Consider the following 22221-nt stretch of genomic DNA (forward strand, 5'->3'; position numbering starts at 1 on the left):
CTTCGTGTATACGACGAAGTATTCGTTCCCTCATACACTTCGGGTGAACACCTTTGGTTCCTTTCAGCACCACTCCCTCTATCAAGGACCGCTCAGCAGCAAAAGGGTTCATGTAGCCATCAAGATTATCACTGCCGCTGATGTAGCGGGTCACGTTTTGCAAGTCAGGGTCACTTGCAGTTGCGGCAACTAAGCCATCTAGGGTTTTAAATGCGAATGCATTTCTTAGTCGGGCTATGTAAGGCATCCGGCGTTGTCCGCGCGCCTCTCCGCTCTCACTACCTCTCCCATAGCAACAGCTGCGGGCGCGCGCGCTTACCTCGCCCCTAGCAACCGGAGCAGGTGGTGCGGGCGGAGTAGCGGAGAGTGAGTGGAGAGGAGGAGCGCGCTCTGGCGTGTGAGGGCGCTCGCATCGCGGGAGCTCGGCCAGCGCAATTTTTTTTCTAGGTGGCATTGGCTCGGCGGAGCTCCCGCGACATGTGGAGAGGGTAGGTGCAGTGCTTCGCCGCTCCTTCTCTCGCCGTTCGCTCTCTCTCCTCCCTGCGCCACCGCCTCAATACAGTGCGTTTGAAACGCGTTTGTAGCGTTTGTGCTGCCTTGGCACAGCCTGAAAACAGCGCGTTCTAAACGCGTTTGTGCTGCATTGAAGGCGGTGGCAACATCCCTGAGGTGATTACGAACGCACGTAGGAAGCGTTCGTTGAAAGAGGCGCCCAAAAGGGAGACACTTGAGCGCGTCGATGTGTCCAGCTTTACGCCAATAAAATTACTACGCCGTGTACTCTCGGAGCAAGAAATGGATTCGCATTTCCTCACGATTCCCTTCGGGGAGGTGGGGGCATTTTTTTCCTGCTTACCAGGTCCGAAACTACACCAACTGCGTGAACCTCTATATCTTCGGTCGAGACACGCCCTTGAGAGCATGTCGGCTAGCAGCAGTTCTTTCCCTGGTACAATTTCAAGCACATCATCGTAGTTCAGTAAGCGCAGGATGAAATGCTGAAGACGCGGCGGCATATCGCCGATTCCTTTGGATGCAATGGCTAACAGCGGGCGGTGATCTGTCTCTACGACGATCTTGCGGCCGTATACAAAATGAAAAAAATTTTCACACCCGAACGTTATGCCCGTCGCCTCTTTCTCAATTTGCGAATACCTTTGTTCAGTTTCATTCATTGCGCGCGATGCATGCGCAAGAGGCCGCCAGCTGTCACCGTGAAGATGTAGAAGTGCGGCACCTAGTCCATGTTTAGAAGCATCAGCAGAAAGTTTTGTTTGCCTGGCAGCATCGAAAACGGCCAACAAAGGTGCGCTGCTGAGCCATGTGCAAATAGCTATTCATTCATTAGCTTGATTTTCGACCATTCAAACTTTGTGTCTTTTTTTATGAGGCTGCGCAAAAGTTTGGTCTTTTCCGCCAAACGCGGAATGTATTTTCCAAAGTAATTGGCAACGCCTAAAATCATGTGCATTGCAGTTTTGTCCGTTGGTTGCGACATTTTGGCAAGGGACATATTCAGTGCGGCATTTGGCCTTATTTCATCTCGGCTGATGATGTCACCCGAAAACTGGACAACAGTTAGCCTGAACCTGCACTTGCTCGCGTTAAAGGTCACACCAGCGTTTTTTGCCAGTTGCAATGCATTCCGAAGGCGCGTGTCATGTTCTTCTTTAAATAGCGCCGCAGACAAGGACGTCATCTGCGTACACCCGCACCCCAGGAGCTCTGTAAAAAATATCGCTCAGTGTTTTTTGAAACACTTCAGGGGCTGATGGCATACCGAAGGGAAGCCTCAGAAAGCGGTTGCGACCAAAAGGCGTACCAAACGTGCAGATTAATGATGTTGCGCCATCCAAAGGAATTAGTGGAATCCGGAATTAGCATCGAGGCGGGAAAAGGAGGCGGGAACGTCAGCCAGTTCGGTCTCATTATCTTCACGTCGAGGCATCTGATAGTGCTCATGTTTCAGGCATATAGATATTCCTAGTATCAATGCATACCCGTAGTGTGCCGTCATGTCTACGTACAATAACAAGCGGGTTCACCCAGTCCGTTGGCTGTGTCACTTTCGTGACGGCTTTTAGTTCCATGCGGTTCAGCTCCTCCCTCAGCGGTTCTTGTAGTGCCAAGGGTACGTGCCGTGCTGGCTGGACTACAGGTACCGAACCAGTGCACACCATCCGATACTGACGTACTACGCAGCCCGTTCCTTGGAACAGGTGAGGAAATTCCTACAGTATTTATTCAGTACTACCAACGTCAACTGCACCCACTAAACTCGCGACCAATCCCAGCATCTCACTTGCACACATTCGATTACTGCCTCGTTGCTTTTCTTCTCTATGAAGAAGTCGAAATGACCGGCCTGATTCTTTATGGCCACTGGCGAGGTCGGAACACCGAAGTTTTTGATAGCGTCACCGCCATATGAGCGTAGAGTGGAGCTGCTTGGCTTCAAACTGTGCTTACTTTTGCACTTCCGATAGATCGAGTATGGCAGCAATTTTGTTGGGAGCCTGTGTCCACTTTCAAGAAAGCATTCCACTGTAGCGTTTACGGTCCAGCCCGTCGAGCTTCTCACATTGTAAATTTTTACGTTAATGATGTCGAAGGTGTCCTGCGCATTGGCCACTTCGCCTACTCTAGGCCCTTTCTTGCAGCACGCTGCAAAGTGATTTGCGCCTCGGCAGACAAAACACGTCTTTATAAACGCCGCGGACACCTGCTTCGCTCATGCAGCTAGTTGTATTTCATGTACCTAAGCCGACGTTTTTTTACCGACGCGAAGTGTTTCTCGGCCCGAACCCACGCCTCGTTCAGTTGACTGGTCAGTTAAGCGGCTTTGCGAATTTGTTCCGTCTTGGCTAACGTAAGACCTTTCGTTTTGAGGAGCTCCTCCCGCAACTTTGGCTGCTGCATACCGAACACAACCTAGTCGCGAATCATTGGCTGGGTCAATTCAGCGAAGTTGCAGCTGCGGGACAACTTTCGCAGGTCGCGCAGGAAACGCTCAAAGGTCTCAGCTTCGTTCTGAGCTCTTGACCGGAATGTGTACTTTTCATAAACTTCATTTTGTTGTTCTTGACAGTACTCCTTAAACTTCTGCACTACCCTCGCGTAGTCATCTTTGCGTTCCGCTTCCAGAAAGGCGAAGTTGTTAAAAACTTCAAGTGCATCGTCTACGGCCACACTCAGCAGCAGCGCAGCCTTCACAGCTTCTGATCTTGGCTCCTTCGCAGATGCTCTCGCCCGAAGAAGCAGCTCGAACTTATGGATGAACAAGTTCCAACTCTTCGCGATGTTTCCGGAAAGTAGTAGGCGCTCCGGAGGCTTAACTAATTCCATTGCCCCGCATACGTACGACAACGAGAACCTGTCGTACCTTCATGGAGCTATTCCTCTTCTGACACCATGTATCATTCAGCCGGAATGCAAGAACCAAAAAGCAGGTTATTTAGGAAACACCCCGAGTATATATATCCGTCGGCATCACAGACAAGTGTTGTCTAATCTTTGCTGGCAAGCTAACTGATACGTGCGACGCATGCGTAGTCTGCAGGATACAAAAGAAACCTTCAGATCACGGTCGCTGTCGTTCCCAACGCAATATCATGATGAAGTTAGTTAACCACGTGACATTATTACTTTTCAACTTTCATGATTTCAATGACCACTCGTACAGCATGTTTCGTGCATAGGCGTAGAAATCTAGTAGAATAATTTAAAATTTGGTCACAGGTCTGACTATCAGGTGTCACACGTGTCAGGACACTCGCTGGTGACTACATGAACTCCCACGCATTTCAAAGCGGTGAATGGATGACGAGGGGAGTGAGGTGAAGAAGGTATGAACTCGAGTGAAGTTCACACCTTTTTCAGTTTTGTTCCTACTCGCCTCCGCTCAGCAACAATGTCAATGATTCATTGCAGTCAATGCCTGTAACTCCCAATTCTAGTCGTGTCCACCTACACACCGGCTCGTTTTTCGACTCCCGTACATTTACCTGTTTTTGCCGAGCGAAGGTCGGCAAGTGCTCCCCCGAATCTCCCCACTCAAGCTCACTTAGACTAAGGGCGACCTGTGAGTCTGGGTTTGGCTGAGTACAACTGTGGTGATTCTTAGTCCGAGTGAGCTCAGCCGCACTGAATATTGGTGATCCTGAGTCAGAGTGAGGTCGACAGAGCTAGGGTCTCGCGCGCGCAGTTACTGTAATTGAAAATCTAGTTATCAAAGCTCGCTAGCATCAAAGGCTTAATTTGTGCATATTGTTCAATGCGAGAACTTTGTATCCTCAGTAAATGAGAAATAATCGAACATGAAATGTACGTTTCTACAAAGGAACTTTTCTTGGTTGAGTACTCTTTTCGAAAAGTTGGCTCATTTTCTGCACAACGATTCCTCAACGCTTCAAGCCCCCGTTTTCCCTTGAAGTTATACTTTGGTATTCTTAATAAATAATTTTATGCATTTGGTAACAGCAGAATAACGCGGCTTGCTTTGAACTGCAAATGTATAAACAGGGAAGGTCTCGCCGCCCAACAACCTTGAAAGCAAGCCCCCAGAGCACGGGCCTGCCGATGAACACGGCCCTTGCACCGAGGCACAGCGCCTTGACGACGTCGGTGCCGCAGCGCACACCACCATCCAGGTACACCTCGCAGCGGCCCGCCACAGCACGCACCACTTCCGGCAGGCACTCGATCTGCAGCAAGTGCACAGCCCAAGCCAATTACTTGAAAGGATTTCTCGTTTCTAACCTTCTTATATCTGATGAGCAAAAGGGATCGATTAGTTTGCTCAACATCTCCAAACACTGTATAGTTGTCCATTGCGTTGACATACTTAGCGAGTAAAGGTTAGTGTGGGCGTCATTACGCCCAACTTCTTGGAAATGATTTCACAGATTCCAACTTAATAACGCACGTGCACTGTAACGAGTCCAATGCCCAATCACCCCTTCTTTGCACCTCTACAGTTAACGCAGTGTGGGAGTACAACGAGGATGATGGAAAAGCTAACTACTTTCATCTGCACTCACTCCCGACTTCTCCTGGAAATCAGAAAATGTCTAGCTATAACGCTGTAACCACATAAGAAGTTAACCACGGATAATAAGGCACCCCATGTGGTCCCCGTCTGTTGAATCATAACCGTGGAAAAAACTATAGATTTCACAATCGGCGCCTACGTTCTAGCCATTCTGGAGACCGGTATTGATATGTGTCTCGAGTCCTGACGTCATATCCTCTACAGAAATGACCCCTATATGAGATATGGAAAAGGCCTTCTTTGAAATGGCAACGTTAGGTTACCTTTTTTTCTTTTGGCAAAGTGAAATTAGCGCGAATAAAGATGGACACAAAAACGAGGCAGGCAAGGACAGGCGCTGCCTCGTCTTCGCGTACGTCTTTATTTGCGCTCGTTTCACTTTTTCAGAATGCAGGACCGACTAACCCAGCGGTCTGTCCTAGTGAACGTTAAGTGACATTTCGTTCAACCCATTCCCATTTCTCTCTCCCCCTCGGCTTCAATCTTCTGCACACTCCCGGCCCCTGCGGGAGACGAAATTTCGTGAAGCCGGCCCGCTACACTGTAAACCACTTCGCACTCTTAAAGCAATTTCAAGCAAGCAAAACACCCTTTTGCCTAAGCAATCTGCAAAAATTAGGGTGTAATGGTGTTTTCCTTCCCCAAATAGCCTTTTGGTTTGCGTAACGGGGGCAATCTTTTTCGAATACAACCTTTAGGAGCTAAGGGTGTTATGGTTCAATAATGCATGTTGCTGGGCGAGTCGGTCGTACATAAGTAAACGAGGTGCTGCGCGAAAGAAACATGGACAAGAAAAGGAGGAGGACGGGCGCAGACTCGCGACTAGATTTTATTCGGAAGAAAACGCATATTTATACCACACAAACCGCAAATTACCTTATGTATGCACATGAGAGAAATTTGCTTTCATTGTGATAGAATCTTACTGATGTATCGCTGACGCGAACATCTTTCTTTTCGACGATGAAAAGCCGATGTCAGCATCGGCGGGGCTGGGTCGTGCAAGTCGGCACGGCATTTTTTCATGACACCGACAGGTGGCGTGTCGTCGTCTCCGATTTTAAAGCCCATCCATCCGAGATGCCTTTGCGGTCGAGCTGCATGAACAGCGTCTATGAGCCACCATAGTAAGGCTGTATAGCGCGAGTGCTCCGTCCATAAGGTATTTCACAATATGCTATGTTGTATGTATGGTTGGGCGCGTACGTGCAACTTCTTGCTGATGCCATCTATAACTGAATGTTCCCTGACCTATGTACTTTATTTTTCACGGTTTTTCATTGATATGGGTGTTTAGACCATTGGCAGTGCCCCATGATATGGGTGTTTTGATTCGTGAAAACGCCTTTTTCCCGAGGTGTAAGGGTGTTAGTTATAGACACGGTAAAACACCCATAAGGGTGTAAACTGGTTTACTACACAGCTGAGGCGAGTTGGAGACTCCTGATCTATGGTAGCGATGCAGTTTCGCCACATGGCATGTCTTCCGCGTCGGATTAGTCCAAGACGGCTCTTCTTATGAGGGGGCAAACGCGGTTCGGATGAAAGCAGGATGGAAAGGAAAGACGCTCACTTGCATACAGTTTTATTATAATAATGCTTCCCGCCACAACGTTCATGCGCAAGCGCCGTTGCAGTAATATTAGCTTCACTCTAAATGATCACATCGATACTATCATGTCACAGGGAAGTGCGATAACAAAACTAGATGTAAGAAGGAAGTTTGATGAAGAGGACGGTGCATTTATTAAATCGGCGACTAGAAGGCAACCTTAATTCCTTAACCATAGGATGTGCTGACGGCACACTGATACAAACATCTGCATCATGGTTAATCGGGCCTGCCTAGAGAACTTTCCTTTCAAGCCTTTCCTTTGTTCTACTTGTAATTTATGCTACACATCAAATTGCAGGGCCTAATTTAAGTGCGCAGGCGGTTTTGCACTCCGCGCCTATTTAAATGCGTCCATCGAGGTCTGGAATCAAATCCGTACCCTCGTTGTTAGCGTAACGCCATGGTCGCTGTACTCAAACAGTCGGCGCTCGCGATGTGTCTCGATGTCGTCGTGCCAGTCGCCGCTGCGTTTTAACAATGATTGAAGCCAAAGCGAAGTTTTGCTGCATCTTTTTCCATCTTCCGCTGCCACAATCATTCTGGACAGTGCAGAATCATTCTGGACGGTGTAAACGGGGCTTAAACGATAAGAAATAACACTAGAACGACCGCAACACCGCCAGAACAAAAACAACAACAACAAAAAAAAAACATGGTTGACCCCTCCGTCATAGGAATCGGTATAACACGAAAGTGAAACGTGTCTTCACAGAAGTAGTTGATTGTTTATTTGACATTTGATATATGAGAACTTGCACAGCGTTTATTGCGTTTGGCAGCTATAGCACCGTTTAACGTGGATGGACCGACGTTGAGGCCTGGTGGCGCATTCCCATCCCGACGACTAATTTCCATGATCATGATTAAACCTTTGTGGTAGTTGATGTCGTTAACGTACACCTGGACACAACAAGCACACAATAAACACTGCTACTCGATATGCGTCGTTCAAAGCGTCGTCATTTGAGGAAAGAAGCCGTAAGGTGTACGCTCCACAGTAAAAGGGTAAACCAAGATAGAAGAGGCGTTGGGTAAGCTGTGCGTCTGCTCATGCATGCACTACCACGCAAAGCTTCAGGAACGCGAGACGCAGAGTTCGTAGCTTTAGCCGTCAACGCGGCATAAAATACTTTCGGGTTAAAATCGTTGAATATAAGTAGGATTGGCTTTGGACTTCGTGCATAACGGCGGAAGTGTTTATGCAAAGAGTCAAGTTTTGAACACAACCCCTCAATTTTCTACATAAGCACCTAAGAATCTTGTTGATAGAATGTTAGGCGACAGAGTTTACAAAAGAAACAACAAACACGTACCGTTGACGGTTCTCCGTCAATCTGTCGGGCGCCGTGATTGGACACCAGTATGGCGGCTGCGCCGTGATTCACCGCCTCAGCGGCGTCGTCAGCTATCAGCAGTGAGAGAAAATGAGTGGAATTAGGAATTAAGCGGTAGCGATTAAATACACCCACTTAATGACGTCATGCATTTTTTGCTGTACCCTATCGGTTTACAGGAACTCTTGCACTTTGTGACGGTGTTTGCAGCACGTCTCTATAGTGATGTAAATAATGGGCCTATAGGCCCATTATCAGAAGCTTAGCAATATCTCTTCAGCTTGGATGAACATGCACTGTACACTACTGACCTTTCGGGTAGCTATTAAAGCGAAAGCCTCTAATGTCTCATACTTGCGCCCGTCCGTCCGTGCCCTGGCACGGTAAAAGCTCTGACCTCTCCCCCTCACACTCTCTCAGCAATCGCCTGATGGCATAGCGGCGCACAGCAACAGTTGCACGTTGTTCCTTCCAACGCGCGTAGCGCAACTGTTGCGCAACGCGGCGGCGCCGCGGCATCCGTCGGTGGAGTCGAATGGCCACAGGCTTTCGCCGAACATACTTTGGACTTTACGAAGTGTCCTTCAATTTTCTGTCCCGCATTATATAGGGTGCCTTCGATTAAATTTCTGAAATGTGCGACTTGAAGAAGGTCACCCATTCTAATATGTCAATTTGGAAACAATTCCATATTAAAGGGAATAAATTTGTTGAATAATTGTGGCTTGCAGATGGAATTTCCTCGCCGACGGTGTGCGACGAGAGCTCCTACAACAACCAGGCGTGCGGCCGCTGTGGACAATAAAGCTAATCGCGATTGATAGCTCTTTTCAAGGCATCAACTATTGCGTCTCAGATCAGTTGACTATGATGTGGTCGACATACATGGCCTCTCATTCTAGCCGAAATTTTCGCCTCTCGCCTGTGTGCACACATTAACCTTATGAAGGCGGTATCGAAGCATAAGGCGCGCAAGCAAGACTTCTATGAATACCTTTAAACGCCCACAGCTGCTCAACGCGCAAATATACGCTGCGCCATCCGTTTTACTGCATGATATCAATATGCCAGTTGTGCCTCTAGACACCGCTTGTGCATCGAAAGTTCTAAAGTGCCTGGGTAAAAAAAATCACCGACGATTACGATACTCCCTAATGCGATTTCTGAGCGCAGCTTCGTGTTCGGGCAACGTCAGCTGTGTTTGAAGTTTTGGCTATCTGCAGTTGCAGCAATGTAACATTCGTTATACTGACACAGAAACTGGCAGCGCTCGAGTGCTACTCACACCACTCTGCGCATTGCGGGCGTCACGAACCAAGTCAAACGCCGACAGCCCCGTTAGGACAAACGAAGCAAGCCGCAATGCACGTGCCAGCCCTGCATGCGCACGAGCTCCGACCGAGGGGCCAGCACGCCTGGCGGAGGAAGAAAGCGAGGTTAGAGGCCCGTGATGTCGACAGACTACGTGTTCGCTCTCTTTCGTTCTCGTTTGCTCTATCGGTTACGCTGCCGACGCCAATGGCGACGCCGCTCAACGCAGGAACGGGCGCCTAAAAGCTGCGCTCTAAAACTTATATGCGGCCTTTGCGGGTGCGGATCCTAGTTTTTCTTCTAGAGAGGGTTCTGATACAGCCGACCTAATTTACGAAGCATGTATGGCTCAAGCTTATAAATTCGCAGGAAGGAATATGAAGGAAGAAAAAGAGCACTCAACCCACAACTAATTTTATTTACGGAAGCACTCGGTGCGCAAGCACAAGAGAGATGCGGAGATGCGCCCAACTTGCTGCACGTGCAGGAACATTGAGGAAATATTTATTGTGGCCCTGTTCCATTATTGGAATTGATAAACTACGCTTGCTTACATGCCTTTCCCCTACGTCTCGTGCAGCTGCATGCCGCAGCCTATTTGCTGGGAAGAAGCCAGGCTATTTTCTCATAAAGAAAAATAAAGAGCCATTCTTCCATTAGTCTTACGTCGGTAATCACTTCGCCACAGCGAATACCGAAGTTTAAATTTGGCGACCTATAGTTTCTCTGACTCATGCTGTCAGTTCTTCTGTTAGCATTATAGCTTGTCAGAAGTTTACTGATTGCGTGCGTGCATCTTTCGTGACATTATATTGAGCGGTTTCGGAAATAAAATTAGTAGTGATTTGGTGCTCGTTGTGGTTCTTATTTGTTCTTTTGTACTTAATCTTGGGCCACACATTCTTTGTAAACTATGCACCAACTTGCTCATCACAGCATGCTCTGCTCACATAATTGTTGATGAAGATTACTGCACGCTCGCGTATTATTGATGATAATGACAAGAATATTATATAGTTACACTAATGAATTTATTCCCGTCACATATGAGCGCTGTAGCAACGCATTTTTAAACAATAGGCGATAGAAATTCAAGCACAGCGCTTTACTTTCGTGTTAGCCTCAGCGAAACTTTCTGTACGAGACATAAAGGGACAACATAAATGCAGCATTATGTCAGTTTCAGCTGGGTAGAAAAATAATATATGTAGGTTGCATGTGTTTGCTCAAATAGTGGAGTAACATGGCCAACGAGGGCAACATTTTGGAAGGTTTTGCTCATGTCTGTACAATATCATCGTTTTTGTGTCAGTAAATTTTCATTTGATGTCTAGCGCCCGTCCTGTCTACGTGTTCCTTTCTCTTGTGTTTGTTCCGCTGCGCAGCTGAGATGTACAAGTTCCGGGACTGAACCCGCGACCTTCGGGTCAGCAGCCGAGCACCGTAACCGCTGATCCACCGCAGCAAATATATGTCACGAGATTGTACGGTCATCATCATCATCATCAGCCTGTCTACGCCCACTGCAGGGCAAAGGCCTCTCCCATGTTCCGCCAATCAACCCGGTCCTGTGCTTTCTGTTGCCACGTTATACCTGCAAACTTCTTAATCTCATCTACCCACCTAATTTTCTGTCTTCCCCTCACGCGTTTGCCCTCTCTTGGAATCCAGTCAGTTACCCTTAATGACCACCGGTTATCCTGCCGACGTGCTACGTGGCCGGCCCATATCCATTTCTTCTTCTTAATTTCAACTATGATATCCTTAACCCCCGTTTGTTCCCTGACCCACTCTGCTCTCTTCCTGTCTCTTAAGGTTACACCTATCATTTTCCTTTCCATCGCTCGCTGCGTCGTCCTCAATTTAAGTTGAACCCTCTTTGTAAGTCTCCAGGTTTCTGCTCCGTAGGTAAGTACCGGTAAGATGCAGCTGTTATATACCTTCCTCTTGAGAGATAGTGGTAGACTACCATTCATGATTTGATAATGCTTGCCGAATGAGCCCCATCCCATCCTTATTCTTCTAGTTATTTCACTCTCATGGTTCGGCTCCGCGGTTACTACCTGTCCTAAGTAGACGTACTCCTTTACAACTTCCAGCGTCTCGCCACCTATCGCGAAGCGCTGTTCTCTGCCAAGATTGTTCCACATTACTTTAGTTTTATGCATATTAATTTTCAGACCTACTCTTCTACTTTCCGTATCCAGTTCAGTAATCATGAGCTGTAATTCGTCTCCCGCGTTACTCATCAATGCAATGTCATCAGCGAATCGCAGGTTACTGAGATACTCTCCATTAACTCTTATCCCTAATTCTTCCCAATCTAGGGCCCTGAAAACCTCCTGTAAACACGCGGTGAATAGCATTGGAGAGATCGTGTCTCCCTGTCGTACGCCCTTCTTTATTGGGATTCTGTCGCTTTCTTTATGAAGGACTATAGTGGCTGTGGATGCGCTGTAGATTTCTTCCATTATGTTTATATAGGCTTCGTCGATGCCCTGATTCCGCAGTGCTTGCATGACTGCTGATGTCTCCACCGAATCAAATGCCTTCTCGTAATCTATGAAGGCTATGTATAGGGGTTGGTTGTACTCCGCGCATTTCTCTATCACCTGATTGATAGTATGAATATGGTCTATTGTTGAGAAGCCTGTACGAAATCCTGCCTGGTCCCTTGGTTGATTAAACTCTAATGTCGTATTAATTCTGTTAGCAATTACTTTTGTAAATAGCTTGTAGACAACGGACAGTAAGCTTATGGGCCTGTAATTTTTCAGGTCCTTGACGTCCCCTTTCTTATGGATCAAGATGATGTTGGCATTCTTCCAAGATTCTGGTATCCTCCCTGTCGAGAGACACTTCGTATACAGGGTGGCCAGTTTCTCTAACATAATCTCTCCACCGTCTTTCAACAGGTCTGATGTTACCTGATCCTCACCAGCGGCTTTGCCTCTTTGCATTCCCTTTAGGGCTTTCTTTACTTCTCCTGTTAATACTGGTGGGATGTCAGATTTCTCTGGGATATTACTGCTTCTTACGTTATCATCCTGACTGTCTCGGCTGCTGTACAGATCTCTGTAGAAGTCTTCCGCTATCTCAACTATTCTATCCATATTGGTTGTGACCTTGCCATCCTTGTCCCTTAACGCATACATCTGATTTTTGCCTATGCACAGTTTTGTCTTCGTAGCTTTGAGGCTTCTTCCGTTCTTTAGAGCATGCTCAATTCTCTCAATATTATACTTTCTTATGTCGGCTACTTTACGCCTATTGATCAACTTCGAAAGCTCCGCCAGCTCTATTTTGTCTGTTGCATTTGAGGCTTTCATAGCTTGACGTTTCTTAATGAGGTTTTTCGTCTCTTGGGATAGCTTACCAAGACGTAGAATCAGCAATGAGTAAGACGTAGAATCAGCAATGAGTAAGGTAAAGACACAGTATACTGTACTGATGGGCGACTTTAATGCAAAAGTAGGCAAGAAGCAGGCTGGAGATCATGCAGTTGGGGAATATGGCATCGGCTCTAGAAATGCCAGAGGGGAGTTACTAGTAGAGTTCGCAGAACGCAATAATTTACGGATCTTGAACACCTTCTACAGAAAACGGACTACTCGTAAGTGGACGTGGAGGAGTCCTAATGGCGAAACTAAAAATGAAATAGACTTCATAATGTGCGACCACCCGGGCATTATACAGGATGTGGAAGTAGTTAACAAGATCCGATGCAGTGACCATAAAATGGTAAGATCTAGAATTCAACTAGACGTGAGGAAGGAACGGCAGAAACTGATACGCAAGAAGCCGATTAATGAACTAGCTCTGCGAGGGAAAGTACAGGAATTCAGAGTTTCACTTCAGAATAGGTACGCGGCTTTAACCGAGGAAACCGACCTTAGCGTTGACGCAATGAATGATAATCTGACTAGTATCATTAAGGAGTGTGCAGTGGAAGTCGGGGGTACAGTCGTTAGACAGGAGATTGTACGGTGGCTCTACGCAAAGCACTTTTAAGGGGCAAGGACATTTCTTATTTATTTGGTCGACAATACATGATTTTCACAATGGATGTGATTTTAAGGGTCACCTGGCTAGGCCTTAAGGGCGCTCTAGCCGGCTGTACTAAGAGACGCACAACTGAAAAGTCGGAAACAAGACAGACGTATTTTTCCATGTCCATCCATGGACTGTGCATTTCGGCCGCCGCTTATTGGCTGGAGTTACGCGTGCAGCGCACCCCCTGTTTCCGGTTCTTCTTCCGCAACGTCATTTTGATGTCACGAAGCTTTCACAGCTCTCGACACAAATGAGAGAGACGGAATGCGCTTCAACGCAACGAACGCAGCACCCAGACATGCGCTTTTGGTCGCACACCTCATGAGGCCGCGAACGAACTCTGATCGCGCTAGCCATCGAATTAGGTTCAATGTGGCCGCCCGTCTAACGCACCTGCGAAGGTCGGTACGCACTCCCTGCATCGTTCTCAAACATCTGGGACACCTTCATATGAAAGTTCAAACCTGTGAAGTTCCTGTTCCTGCACATTTCGTCCACTTTCTTCTCATGCTGGGAATGCTGTGGCGGGTTTGGTGCGTCGACGTGGTTAAGAGCGCGATGACGTCCCGGCTCGCCCTGTTTCGAATAACTGCGTGCGCTCTGCCGAAAGGATTATGGGCATCCCCTTTAGACGGACAAACCTAGAATAGCTTCCCGGAAGTTCATTGCCTCATCTTTCTCTCATCCAGAAGTCTCGCAAGTATTGTCTGACTTCCACGCTGCAGCTTCGTCGCGCCTTAGAGGTCGACGACCCAACTCGGTGCATAACATATTTCTAGAAGTCTAGGACCTTGTACACTGTGCATAGATAAATAAAATAGATAAGGAATATATATCGATGCGTTAGTACACTTTCTTCCTTTGATTTATATTCGAGTAAGTCCATAAAGAAATATAGAAGTAATGGCAATGAAAAACTTAGAATAACAGATAGCTGAGCTAGTTGATAGGTATTGATGTTGAAATGACAGGACGTGCAAACACGGACACGAAAGAGAAGTCAAGTGAGTGAAACCACCACGTTCACCTGACTGATAGATATCGCCTCTTGCCTATGCGCAGTTAACTATTTATGTCTACTTTCTTTTCCGCAGCTGCATGACTTTTCAGTTGTTAGCGGCGTTTGTGGTGTCTTTACTCTCTTGGATCCGTGTTTGCACGCCCTGCCTTTTTAAAGGGCCCCAAAAAAGCCTCTGGAAATATAAAAAAACCAGCGCGTTATTCTCCCTTGGCTTTTCTCATCGGCATACTCAAGGCGAGAAAAATCACATGCGCGTGCTGCTCCATGACGTGGACACCAGGCCATGAAACTGTGACTGGGAACCAGCGTGCTGACGCCAACGCCCGAGCATAGGCCAACCGGGGGGCGCACAACGACGGGGAACCAGACACAGTCACTAGACGCTATGGGGCAATTCTAGAACATCAAAGAGCCCTGAGGAGGATTTACCCCCCTCCCCACAAAGACTTCAGTAGAGAGCAGTCGGTTGCCTGGAGACAGATGCAGACTAATACATACCCAAATCTCAGTCTACTTAACAAAATCTATCCGACTACATACGACAACAAATGCCCGCTATGCGGAGAACATGCAACACTTTATCACGTTACATGGGCCTGCCAACACTCAAAGGCTGTGACAATAAACAACACACCAACACCGGAGCAGTGGGAGGCTGCGCTGTCCTGCTCGAAGCCTGAAGAACAGCTCAAGCTGGTCGACAGAGCTCGCAAGATGGCAAAGGCCACAGGGGCCCTGGACTGAGCGTTCCACCTTCGCCGGCAGAATTTCGTTGCACCAATAAAGTTTTTCATTCATTCATTCTCGTCCTTTTTGCGTACTTCGTGACGCCAGAACGGTGATTCACGTGAAATCATTAGGGTACATTCTCTCAGTTGGTCCATATACGAGCATTATCAGTTGTGAATTGTCTACCACCCTGCTCTGCCATGCAGTCGCCCACCCCGTTCTTCCTTGTCTCGCATGACCATCGTGCGCGATCAACAGATTTCGCTCCATTTTGTGCGTTCTCGACTGCGCAAGCGGAGATAACAGGGTGTAGTCGACAAGTGCGAAATCATGATAGGCTCAAAGCTTAGTGCTGACATTGTACGCGTGCTTATGAAGAAGTAAGTGGCGAGGATATATTGCTTGTAAGAAGGGTAGTGAAGGCGAGAACGAAACCAATGGGAATGGCGCCGGATTATTTGATCCTTCCAACGGACAAACTCCTTACAGCGGAGACACTACAGCTCTCCAGAAAAAAGACGAGCCCGCCTCCACGCTTTTTGTATATTTTTTACTGTGACAGCAATTATATGGACACTCTCGACAGGTTTTCACTGTCGCCGTCATGTTCCATATATATATATATATATATATATATATATATATATATATATATATATATAGTCCAAATCGATAACATCGCTTCCGCGCATAGTGTGATCTACCCACGAGTCAGGCCCGTAGCCAGGAACTTCTTTCGGGGGGAGGGGGGCACTTGCTAAAAACCTTGACTATTTGAGAAAAACGCCTATTTTCATTATTTATTTTTGGTAAAAACACCTACTTCAAAATTACAGGGGGGGGGTGGCCGGGCCCCTAGGGCCCCCTGCCCCCTGGCTACGGGCCTGCCATGAGTAAATGCTGGCGAGCGCTGGCGAGGCCTAAACACGGCTGAATTAGAGATGAAATAAGCTGGGCATGTCCGTCGCACGGAGGGTGCATGCGATAACATCAGCCCGCGTGCGAAGGCTGCCGTCGATTGCTCCTCAACCAGAAAGGAAACGCCCCGCCCGTCTTTCGCTGGTCGAAGGAGCATAAGGAACGCCGGGGAGGGGGCGCTGCGTGACTCGAGAAGCAACAGCTCTAAAACTTTGACTATATGGACGCGGTCGCCATCTCGGCAGACATTAGCAAGTGGCTCGTATACCCTTCTACGCGCCGTGATCTCACCGCTTCGTGCTGTGACCACTGATACAACAAACTGCACGAAAACCGCTTCTCTCCCGGAAGCGGCCGTATTCCAATGAACCAGCGTTTTGTATATTTACGCGAGATCGAATCAAAAAGAGTTAGCTGCTAGCCTTACTTCGTATAACATTACGACATGTTGCTATCGCATTCACAGCTTCGCCCTTTCGGTGAAACAGATTTCTTTTTTTTTTTTTGAACTTCAAGGGACAAGTTTCTCTCCCCACCAACTGTCGAATCTACGTCCCCCCAGCCCTCCCCGCGCGCCGCGCCGCCGCCGATCCGATGAACCCCGCACCGGTGACGCGCCGCCGCCGGCGATTTTGGGACCGGCGCACAGGTCTACCTGTGAATGGTGGCACTTAGCGCTTTGAAGCTAGTTAAGGGATTGACGGCGGTAGTAAATAACGTTTTTCACGTTAATGTGCGACCAAATAATGCTACTCTGGTTCCTGCTGCGGATGAGACCGACGGGAACATTCTTTTTACGAGTTAACATTAACTTGGACACATTGGACATTTTCTCACGTAAGGGGGCTGCGTTTCTTTTACTACATGCAGCAGATCACCTCTGAGGATGCCTTTGATGATGACCGGCAAGTGAGTGATGCTTGTTAACCAATCCACGTCTTTCCACGTCAGAGAGGGGTCAAAAAGCGCAGACGCGTACGTCGAGAGGCCCGAGCCGCCACCCGGTGCTGAGACCACGTTGTGGAAGTCAGCTTCCTTGAAGTTGGCCATCCTGCGTTGAAGTGTTATGTATCAGGTTACATTGTCGTGTTCCGCAATAAGTCTTTTGTCCACGTTGAGTTTGTGTGATATCTCGTATATTCGATGTAATGTACTTTTAAATCGTGTAATAATATGTATGATAGACCACTACATTATGTAGCTGTTACTCTTCACTGAGTGTAAAATGCCACTTTAGGTAGAACTTTGTCGGATTTAACAAAGTACATAGGTTATAAATACTCAGCGGGATACTAATAAGGGCAGGTATGTTACTCGCACTGTATACGACTTATTTTTTGAGTAAGGTAAACCGACTTCGGGCTAGATTATTCAATTTCTTCTGTTTTCTTGTTGACTATGCACTTTCCTGAAAAATTGTACGATTTGATGAGCGATAACGAAGCTCTCATTACGAGGCTCACTGTAACGGAGAACTGCGTACCAATTTCCACCACCCCAAGTTTCTGAAAGGGGCACCGACATAAAATTTCAAGCTCGAGATGTGTCCTTCATTCGATTGCTCGGTATGCATAAGTATTTTGACCAAATTTAAATGGCGTCCGTCACCTGGAAGTTATTTTATTTCGACGGCAAAGAGCGTAAGAAAGTTCAAAGGGGCTTTCAACACCCTGCGACATCGAGACTGCCGTAACGTGTTCGGTATGGCGCACACCATCCTCAGTGACGATGTTCTAGTAGCGATGACGTCGACGATCCGAGTGTTTTTATCGTGGCGCCGACGCCTGGAAACGCTCTCACATTTCATGCCTGGTCTTCGTCGCGCCGCTTTGAAAGATTTCGTGAAATTACAAGACGCAAACCACCAAGAATAGACAGGCGAAATGAAAGAGCATGATTCGACGTATGTCCGTCAGTCAGCATGAAGGGGAACCGCTGTGAGCTGCAATTAAAATTGTGTTGGAAGCGCGGAGACAGCGGAATGAGTGTGTCGTTTCATTACACGTACGGTACGCGCCAACACGACCACAAGCTGTCAAAGTGAAGTAGGGTCTAGATAAATATCACGGTGTGTATCCTCTCTGAAGAATCCCAACTGAACATCTTGCACGTTGGGCCTTGCGCCTGCAGGAATATACTTTCCCCATGAGGTACAAAACTACAGGTTTGCATGAAGACAGAAAATGCAATACAGCGACTACCCACCTCACCATCCCGCGGATAAGCCAGACGATGCCGATGCGGATTCGGACACCAGCACTCTTCGGCTTCCTTCATGTGGGTTATGGCGAATGCCCCGATCCTATCACTCGTACCCTCACGGACCGCCTGAAAACTGCGTTCTGTAAATGTTCTCTCCGGAAGTTCGCCCTACGTGAAAGAATACAATCGCAGCCCTCTTCCTGATGACCCTCCTGCGAATCATTCCAAAGCACCTACGACTGGTCATGTGCCAGAAGAATCTCGAGGTTCGCACTATTCCTCTACATATGGGCATAACTCAAATTTATTTGCATAGCTCAAACAATTCTTATTTACATTTCATCGTGGAATTCTTTGCCACCCAATATAAAGGCATCGCCTAACTTGTTTATACATTCAAAAGAACTCTGAAATTCTTCCTCCTATCACCATAGTTCATTCTATGCTTTATGTCCTTGTTAGCTTGTGCCACAGTTATTGTATTATTGTTTTTTTAAGCATTTGTTGCTGTTTTGTTTAGTTTTAGCTGTAGTTGTTTAACATTTCTTCATTACTGGTTCTTATCTTTTGCATTTGCACATGTATTTTTTTATCCACTCAGTTTTTATGGTGGCCTTACAATATTTGTACAACGGTACCTTACTCTGTGAAATGGCTCCTCGCATATTGCGTAACGCTACTTCGCTACAAAACAAAATAAACTTGAAACTTCATTACTGCTACCACATTTTGTAATACGTCGGTAACTGACGTGTGACAGGGGGAAGGGGGGGGGGGAGTGAGCGTCAAAGCGACTCTGAGAAACTGTGAAAGGTGTTCCTTAGGAAAGTGTTACGGTCGCCACTGGCGAACAGTGACAGGAACTTTAATGCAACTAGCCACAGCTTCCAGGCTCTACTACTACTACTACTATAGAGCGGTTAAACTCGCATGCTAGCCTCTTTAAGGTGGCGCGATTTCGAAGATGTTGAAATAGGTGCTTTTTTGTGGCTTCACATCGCATACACAGAGACAACGACGTTCAACTCAGCCTCCCTCGATCTTTTTTTTTTCTCCGCAACAGCAGTTAGGGGGCATCGCCAGAGGGCACCGAGTAATGCGGATGTGAAAATATTGGCTCCTGCTTCCACGAATGTTTCCGGTCGGTTTTTTTTTTTGCTTTATTGTGAGCTAATTTTTACACCAATTCACACATGAAGTGACAAGAAATCTGTGAATACTCAATCTTTCATGGAGCCATTTCGTGGATGGACTTTTTGACTGAGGTAATTTCCTTTCCCTACTATCCTCTGCTAGCTTCAACACTAGCTAAGGAGGGAAGGTGTTTGAGGTTCGAATCGGCGCCCCTCGATGACTCGAGTGCACGGTGGCAGCGCGAAGGAAGAGCCGTTGCCAGTGAAGAGACGCTTTATTGCCACGCTCAGGCGTCTGCCCGGGTCCAAGCCCGAACCTCCGCTCCCTTCTCACACCCAAAACAGCCTCTTTTCAACCTTCAGTTAGACAAAGAGTCCCTCAACAAACCAATCACACTTGGGGGTTGGCATCACCACAACCAATGGCACAAACACTTTCATGACAGACACGGCATTGGTCTAACGTACGACACAATCTACAACACGCGCGGGGATAGGTTCACTGCGCAACACGTGTCATCTCACTCTCCCCCACGTTAATAGCCTGAGCATGCGCCTGACATCCGCCAGCGCCGAAAGCTCGGCTCGGGCTCAACCGGCCCGCGTACCAACGTCTCTTTCAAGAAGCCGCCACACAAGCAGCCAGAAATTTCCCAGGCCCTGGCCACTGGTGAAATGTGTACGCGATAGTGCGTTGCTCGCCAGTCTAATGACACTCGGTCATTACATGCAGCTGGGGGCCGGTTCACCTGAACGCTCCGAGTGTCGTAATTACGACCAGACGGCGATTGTACACAAAGACATCCCCTGGTCACATCCGGCCAAGCGGTCGCAAGACAAATTCCTCGCGTCCCCTTTTGCGGCGCCCACACGTGTTTCTTGTTAGCGGCAGGTTATCCGAACGGCAGCGCAGGTAAACGCTCATAGGGGTGCGTGCGGATGCCAAACAATAACTGAAACCAGGCGGCCGTGTGTCGACGGTCGTCCCACCGGCGCGACGGTCTTCCCGTTCGGCTCTTATCTCCTCCCTTTTGTTACAAGCAAGGAGGCGGCTTTGGCGGTCCTGCGCTTTGACGGCGTCACCACAGAGTCGCCTTTCTTTCCCAGAGCGGGGCCTTCCGCGTCTGCTCTTTGCGGCGCCGACACGCATTCTGACAGCAGCGCGGCAACATGGGAATCTCTCTGCGCTGCGCAGAGTTTGTACACTGAACCACACAACAACACGCCGACTCTGCATGCCTCAGACTGACTCCTCCCCCCTCAAGAGTGTTACTGGACGCTCGATGTCCACGTAACACGATAAAAAAAACAAAAAAAAACACCGCACAAAATAAATAGGAAACTCTTCACGCACGCAAGTGCTGGATCAATTTCCATTTCACACTCAAAATAACAACTTTCTCGACATACTGCGGAGAAGAAACAAACAAAATCCGTGCGCATATCATTCTCGCGTCACATGACCACTGGGAGCCGTGAAGGAAAAAAGAATGGGTCTTTATAGGGATTCTATGTAACAATACCCCGCGCAGTCCTTGCGTTTTAGTGAAGGGCTGGGACTTTCAAGAACGTTTCGCCGCTTTCGAGCTCTGTGACAGTTCTTGCGATGAAAAGTTACAGGTATAAATTTATTATATCACATTTATTACTGCGATTACAAAATAACATTTGAGATATAAAATAATAGCGAATGCACCTAATAAAGCACGGAATAGAGAGATGGTAAAAATGTAAGCGTCTCGTCTATTTACTTTTAGCTCACCCATTTCAGATAAATCAGGTAGCCCCATATGCAAGAAGCAAGAGTTGTTCATTACTTGACCCTGACAAAACTTCTTCAAATAGCCTGCCCCAGATAAAAAAACGTTTTTTGTTTTTCCAGATAAAATGTGGAACATACGTGCATGCACAGCGTATGTGCAATAAACTTAAAGGGACACTACAGAGAAAAACAATTTGTGTATAATCAGAAAATTACCCTTTTAAAATTCCAAGGTCAGCTTCTTCGTAAGCGAAAAAACGAGCAAATAGAAAATGCGGGTAGTGACGCCACCTTGAAATTCGCGCAGCAAGCGCCGTGACATCGTAGATTCCGACGGCGTCTACTGGGGCCTACGTAGTTCCTAATCGGTAAAAATGAAGTACATTGACCTCAAAGGGGGTCATACATATATCAACATGCCAAATTTCAGAAAATTTTGTTGAGCGAATGTCGCCAAAATACGACTAATACACTGTGAAATCCATGATGGGCCGCGCATAGATTTCGGAGCGGAATTTAAAAATGGAACTTTGACATAGATTTTTCCCACTATAAATAAACTTATAATGATGAAATTAATGACATTCCAGTTCTAAGAGTACACTTTATCAGCCTAAACCGATTCAGTGTTTCACTTTAGTGTCCCTTTAAAGGGACACTAAAGGCAAATAACAGTTTATGAAAGAGTGAAAGCTCAATGTATGACAACGTCTAAAGCGGCAGTATTATCAACAGCAGTGCCCTACATACCGAGCAATTAAGCTAAATGTATCACATGGTGAGCGCCACGAGTGCGACATTTTCGAAGTGATCCCGATGACGTATGAGAGTCTGCCTACAATAAATCACTAGTAATCAAACTAGCAGCAACAAAAAAAAAGAACCTTCCGTGCATCAAAAGACGTAACAAAATGCTGTTTGTTCGTTCCCGCTTGATTCATAGAAAAAAGAACCTCTGTGGCGTTGCCATGCAGGGCTGGGCAGTATCGCGATACAAGAGTATCGCGATCGTATTTCAGGGATACTTTTAGGTATCTGTATTTCTGTATCGAGATACATTTGAAAAATGTATTTGTATCTCAGTAGTGAAATA

At 47.2% G+C, this 22221-nt stretch overlaps 1 protein-coding gene across 1 annotated transcript in view; it reads right to left on the reverse strand.

The window, feature by feature from the left end:
* LOC119390958 (2-Hydroxyacid oxidase 1) overlaps window positions 1-22221 on the reverse strand; it is a 92417-nt gene that overhangs the window by 27903 nt on the left and 42293 nt on the right. Inside the window, exons 4-6 of the mRNA XM_037658669.2 lie at window positions 16910-17082; window positions 7979-8070; window positions 4545-4703 (exon numbers count right to left, since the gene is read on the reverse strand). Of these exons, the coding sequence (XP_037514597.1) occupies window positions 4545-4703; window positions 7979-8070; window positions 16910-17082 (424 nt within the window). The remainder of the gene's footprint in view (window positions 1-4544; window positions 4704-7978; window positions 8071-16909; window positions 17083-22221) is intronic.

This window comes from Rhipicephalus sanguineus, chromosome 4 (assembly GCF_013339695.2).
Source record: "Rhipicephalus sanguineus isolate Rsan-2018 chromosome 4, BIME_Rsan_1.4, whole genome shotgun sequence".
In the NCBI taxonomy this organism is placed as follows: domain Eukaryota; kingdom Metazoa; phylum Arthropoda; class Arachnida; order Ixodida; family Ixodidae; genus Rhipicephalus; species Rhipicephalus sanguineus.